This window comes from Cynara cardunculus (assembly GCF_001531365.2).
Source record: "Cynara cardunculus var. scolymus isolate 2C chromosome LG 15, CcrdV1, whole genome shotgun sequence".
Lineage (NCBI taxonomy): Eukaryota > Viridiplantae > Streptophyta > Magnoliopsida > Asterales > Asteraceae > Cynara > Cynara cardunculus.
The window spans coordinates 15,948,296-15,954,818 of record NC_037542.1 but is presented as its reverse complement, the minus strand read 5'-3'; the positions used below and the strand labels follow the sequence as shown (position 1 = coordinate 15,954,818).

The following is a 6,523-nucleotide window of genomic DNA, read 5'->3' as shown; positions in this document are numbered from 1 at the left end:
AGGTAATGCTGTGTGAGGTAGTCATCTCCCGTACGCCACTAGCTTTGTGAAGTGTATTGTTTAAACTGTATACATGAGAAATTACGACGCTTTGTGAAATCTATTTTTTTTTACGTGGTGTATGCATTAAACCGTTAATTCACTGGGCCCTAGGCTCACCCAACTCCTTTCAAAAATAATTATGCAACCAGGTCGTCTCGTACACGGGAATAGTAGCAAGGGAAAGGAGAAAGTTTAGAACCAGCTATCGCGGAATAAAGGCTTGGCGTGGAGACTATCCGGAATTTGATATAGATATCTTTAGACATAAGTTCCTTTTAAGTTTTATTAGTTTTAAAAAAATGATATATATACTTCCGTTGCGTTGAACTATTTAGATTTTATGGCTTATTTATGTTTGGACGTTATTATATTATGAAAAAAAAAAAATTTGGGTCTTTACAAGGACAATACCAAATTTATCAGAGAGCTCAAGCTCTTCCTCATTTGGCAAAGTCCAGTTAAATGAATGCAACAACGAAGCCAAAAGATACACCAACATTTTCTCTCCCAAACGAATTCCAGGACACTTTCTTCTCCCACATCCAAATGGGAAGTATTTGAAATTGTATCCGTTGTAATCAAATCTGGTTGTTCCATCAAGATTTATGAACCTTTCAGGAATGAATTTCAAGGGATTGTCCCAATATTCAGGATTCCTATGGATGGCCCAAACATTCAAATATATGTTGGAATCCTCTGGGACTGTGTATCCACCTACCTCACAGGATTGACTTGGAGACCGCAGTAGCAAGAAAGGAAGTGGAGGGTGTAATCGAAATGTTTCCTTAACCACTGCATCTAGGTGATATAATTTTGGGATATGAGATTCTTCGACGATGTTGTTTAGGCCTACGACTTCTTCTAATTCATTATGTACCTGTTTCATTATCTTTGGATGTCGTAAAAGCTCTGCCATTATCCATTGTACCATCGTAGATGTTGTGTCAGTTGCTCCAAGTATGGTGTCCTGGTTGAATAAAATAGGGGGATTAATACATGAAATGGATGTAGAAAGACTTACAATTCTCATCAAACAAATACACTGAAAATGCTACGAGGTTAAAATATATTCTTACAAAAAATTTGAATACAAATAATGTTTATTATGACCTATGTGATTGCTTTTAACCATCAAAAACTTGAACACTTTTTTTTTCCTATCTTAGTTGTTCGGACACGAATCAACAAAACCTTAGCTGGATCGCATTTGGACTTGATTTTCGGTTCCAATCATTCAAGGACATCCAAAATAATTGAGTAAACTACTACTTTTGTCCTGTGGTTTATGGATTATGACCACATTCGTTCTTGATTTTTAAAAGATGTTTTTCCGTCATCATAATTTTTATTATGCTTCCGTTATTCGTTTCTGAAGGTTGATGTTGTTAATTTTTTTTTAAGATGGAGATATTTTGGTCTTTTAAGCTTTTTCTTTAGAATTTAAAAGATATTAAATATATATTATTTATATTATACACAAACCATACTTAGATCATTCACATACCCACAATTCATTTATATTTTCAATTATACGACATCCACTTTTGAAATTATCATCTATACACCTGCAATTCACATACACTTTTAAAAGTGGTCCACACTACAACATTCATGAACTACTTTACACGATATATACTTCTTTATTTTTATTTTATGTGAACTAAAATGTAAACATTAATTTCAAAATTCAATGTTTAAATTAATTTAACTATACTGTATTGAAAATTTGCCCAAAATGACCACTTTATATATGGTACAATAACAAAAATACCACTTTTCAGACATTTCTCGAAAAATAACCACAAAAAACGCCTCCATTTTACTTTATTGGGGCGATTTTGGGATTTGAGGGTACGGATAGGTCCTACATGCATACTATTTGGAGGACAAAAATCTATTTTTTTAACATCTTCATGCAAATCGCTCTACTCTAATGCAAGTCGCCCTCGGGGGCGATTTTGACCTTTATTTTGTCATGTAGTGGAGACATTTTATGATGCTTCTTTTAGTTGATTTGATTACTCAATAACGATGTGATTAGACATAGGACCAATTCTACATGGTATTTCGTCTTTTTAGGACCAAATATACCATATATAACTCTTATAGAATTCTAAATAAAAATATAGTAATCCAAACACTTATAGTTTTACAACCTTTAACCCTTAAACACAATATACCATGACAACTATTAACACAAATATGAATTCTCTTTTAAGAGTTGTGATGGTAGATTGTGTTCAAGGGTTGCGAGAGTAGAAGTGTTTGGATTACTACACTTTTATATAGAATAATACAAAAGTTATTTATATTACATTTGGTCCTAAAAAAGATAACATACCAATGAAATTCGCCCCCAATGTCTAGTCATGTCGTCATAGAGTTGTGAAATCAACCAAAAAGTTACGTCATAGTCTCCGCTACAGGACAACATAAAGGTCCAAATCGCCCCGGGGGCGATTTGCATAAAGATGTTAAAAGAATCATATTTTTGTCTCACAAATGGTATACATATGAGGCCCATCCGTACCCTCAAATCCCATATTGTCCCCAATAAAGTAACATCGTCCTCCACGGGTGATTTTTGTGGTTATTTTGAGAGAAATGTCTAAAAAATAGTCATTTTGTTAGTGTACCTTGTATAAAGTGATCATTTTTTATAATTTCTCTATTGTATTTATACTTTATTAAAAATAATATATATATATATATATATATATGTGTGTGTGTGTGTGTGTGTGCAATTTAAGAAAGCACAACAATTGAAATAGGCAGTCCATGTTGGTATCGAAGTTATTCCCATGTTCTGATCTTTCCATTTTTTTGCCCATTTCTTGGGTAAAATCTCCCAATTATATTTGAAAATGAATTGGTTATTCATAAAGAAAAAGAAAGCTTTCTTGTAGTTCCACTTCTTCCTCTACAAATTAGGAAAGATTTATTGGAAATCGCTAGTTGGCTTGGTCCGACCAAGAAAGRCATGGGACTCTTTGGACATTGCTTGAGATAAGTCAAGACTGACTATCTCTATATACACAATACTTTATAAGGCGAAGAGTTAGTACTTTTTCCTTCTCGTASTTCTACTTGTTAATTAAAAAGAGCGTATAAAAAAGGGGTTGCAGCCCAATCCCTCATTCGATTTCTTAATCGATAAGCAGCCCGTAAGTAAACTTAAATCGTCTTTTACCGATGAACTCCTTTTTTTAAGTGTAAGATCGAGAGGAGAAAGCGGAATCAAAGAAGAAAACGAATTCCGAGATCTGGATGCGAGTCAGAAGTTTTTCAACTGAAGCAAAGTAAAGGGCAAATATATATATATAAGGTTGGGTTTACGTGAAACCAAGGGTTTTTCGTGAGACCCAGGGTTTTTCGTGAGACCCGTAAGACCAATTTATGTTCATTGATCAAATTTATAAGCTAATGATCTAATGGTCTAAAGTTGTGCGGTAGCAATTTTGTGATTATTGAGAATTCTCATGGCAATTTGTGATTATGAATATCTAGATTGTAGATTTATTCAAGGGTTGAGAATTGGTCTTACGGGTTTCATAAAAAACTCTTATAGTCTCGCACGATCCCAAGTCTAAAACCGGAGTTAGTGTGTAATAAAAGGGCCAAGTCTCGGTATTCCTTATTTTCTTCATTTTTTAAAATTTGTTGGAGATGTTTTAAAAAAAATTACGAGAATGACAATTTATTTGGTCAATTATATATTAATGTTTAATAGTAACTTAATTATATAGAAATTGACTAATTATTTAAGCTTCTAGAATTTCCAAATAATCTCTAAAATACGTACCATGAAAAGGGCTTTAATTTGGGTGATAGTAAACGACGATGTGGACTTTTCTTCTCTAAGCTCCAGTAAAATCTGCAACAAATCTCTTCTGCCCTCTTCCTCTGTTGTTTCTTCCACTTTACTCGCCATCCTCTCATTAATGATCCTGTCGAAAATCCCTTCCACCACCATCCTTTGCCGCCTCTTTTCTCCCACCACGCCCTGTAAATCCAATCTAGCCACCACCGGAAAAAAGTCCGACACGTTCGCCGTTCCCAGAAGCTCCACTATCTTCAAAAGCACTTGCCGTAACTCCACTCCAAGATCGTCACTTTTTTATTTAATTTACATTTATATTTCTTACTTTTTTATTTTACACCCTTATTATTAACYTAAAAAATCATATATGAACAAAAATACATTTCTTTTTTTACAAATTATAGCATTTTAATCGTTTTTGTTAGTGCCTTCAAAATAAGCTCAATACTAAATATTTTTTGGATTTATTCATGCTATTAAATATCATTAATAGCTACATAATGATGGATTAACTGAAATACATTAAAAAAAACCTATTTCCATTTTGTTATTATAAATTATATGATTATAATCTTCTCGTCAATATCTTCAAAATAAGTTTATTATTAAATATTTATTAAATTTAATAATATCATAAATATGTATGAATCTATTTCGTACAAAATGATTTTACTTTCGATCTTGTTCATTAATTACAAATTTCAAAGTTACAAACACCTAATATATAAGTTGGTCTCTAAAGGCTAAGAACTGTAAATGATATGGGTTTTATGACCTTCTATCCAGCTATTCAATTTCAAAATCTTTAATCAAACAAAAATATTAATTTTGAACTTGATTTCCAATTTAAATTGTAACAAAATAAAAGATGAAATAAGATTGCCGTTTTGGGTTCTCCACTTCATAATCGAGATGCTTTGCGCAACAATGTGCACAAGTACATTACTCAGTGTTGGAAAAAAACAAGGCATGGGTTCCATTGTTCTTGTTTCTTTTCAAAACCATTCACGCTACTATATGCAGTTTTTCATTTAAAATCAGATTAAATCATGCATTGAACATGTAAAAAGGTAAGTACTGGAATTGTTGTATGCAAGAAGGAAATTAGTAAATAGAGGTACATTTAGTCGAGTCCATCTTAAAATTGTATCAACAATTATTTAATGTACCATTACATCGAGAAATTATTACACATGAAATTGATGCAGATTCAAATTCTATTACATGTAGAGGTTTTTATCTGGTAACCTTTGGGAAGGAATAGCTATTAGTGGATTTCTTTTCTTTAAGACGATGCCAAATTTATCAGAGAGCTCCAGCTCTTTGTCATTTGGCGAAGTCCAATCAAATGAATGCAACAACGAAGCCAAAAGATACACCAACATTTTCTCTCCCAAGCGAATTCCAGGACACTTTCTTCTCCCAGATCCAAAGGGGAAGTATTTGAGATTGTGTCCGTCGTAATCAAATTTGGTTGTTCCATCAGGATTTATAAACCTTTTAGGAGTGAATTCTAAGGGATTGTCCCAATATTCAGGATTCCTATGTATGGCCCAAACATTCAAATATACATTGGAGCCCTTTGGGACTATGTATCCACCTACCTTACAAGATTGAGTTGGAGACCGCAATACCAAGAAAGGAAGTGGAGGGTGTAATCGAAATGTTTCTTTAATTACTGCATCAAGGTGATATAGTTTTGGGATGTGAGATTCTTCAACGATGTTGCTTAGGCCTACGACTTCTTCTAATTCATCTTGCACCTTTTTCATTATCTTTGGATGTTGTAAAAGCTCTGCCATTATCCATTCTACCATGATAGATGTTGTCTCTGTTGATCCAAGTATAATGTCCTGTTTCATCGAAATTGGGAGATTAATATATTAAATGGATATAGAAAGTTAAGCCTATATCTTCACCAAACAAATATATTGAAAATACTATTGATTAAAAATATATAATTAGTAACATTTAAATAATCACACATGTTACACCATCAAAAAAATTGAAGATTTTTGTTCCTAATTTTAGTTCTCGACACCTGAATCAAAACCTTTAGCGGGATCGGTTAGTCGGGTTTTCCTCTCTCTAATCATTCAAGGCCATCAAAAGAAATCGAGTTATCTATTATTTTTGTTGGGTCGGTCTAGTTGTTCTGGTTTTTGTGCACTCCAAGCTGATCAACTAAATACGTTTAAAAAAATTAATTGATAAATTAGTTAAAAAAAATAAAATGACAAAAAAGACTTTTTAAAATATTAGTCAATATCACATTATAAAATATAATTAAAACAAATCACTAATTAAAAAATGTTAATTAATATAAACCAATTTGTGAGAAAGATAATAAAATATGTTAGATCATCTCCAATCTTAACACTAAAAAAAGAAGAAGAAAAATACCGAATCTTGTGGGCCTATTAACACAAGAAAATCTCAACTCTAACCACAATATAAAAAAACACTAAATTTATGGAACTCGTATTAGAATAACATATTTCATTTACTATTAAACTTTTTTAATAACAATAGTTATAATTTATGAATGCATGATAATAAATAATTAGTAGTTAATTTATTTAATGAATACTCATTGAAATAAAAACGATAAAATTTTAATTAATAAATGTGTGTGTGTGTGCAATTTAAGAAAGCACAACA

General features: G+C 32.0%; 2 protein-coding genes across 2 annotated transcripts in view; both read right to left on the bottom strand.

Annotated features, from left to right (window-relative positions):
* LOC112528599 (flavonoid 3',5'-hydroxylase-like) overlaps positions 1 to 4,867 on the bottom strand; it is a 6,525-nt gene extending 1,658 nt beyond the window's left edge. The window contains exons 1-3 of the mRNA XM_025139622.1: positions 4,809 to 4,867; positions 3,845 to 4,154; positions 443 to 1,009 (exon numbers count right to left, since the gene is read on the bottom strand). Of these exons, the coding sequence (XP_024995390.1) occupies positions 443 to 1,009; positions 3,845 to 4,154; positions 4,809 to 4,867 (936 nt within the window). The remainder of the gene's footprint in view (positions 1 to 442; positions 1,010 to 3,844; positions 4,155 to 4,808) is intronic.
* Positions 4,868 to 4,954: 87 nt separating this feature from the next.
* The window catches only part of LOC112528144 (7-ethoxycoumarin O-deethylase-like), a 4,201-nt gene continuing 2,632 nt past the window's right edge, over positions 4,955 to 6,523 (bottom strand). The window contains exon 2 of the mRNA XM_025139091.1: positions 4,955 to 5,715. Within this exon, the coding sequence (XP_024994859.1) occupies positions 5,083 to 5,715 (633 nt within the window). The 3' untranslated portion in view covers positions 4,955 to 5,082. The remainder of the gene's footprint in view (positions 5,716 to 6,523) is intronic.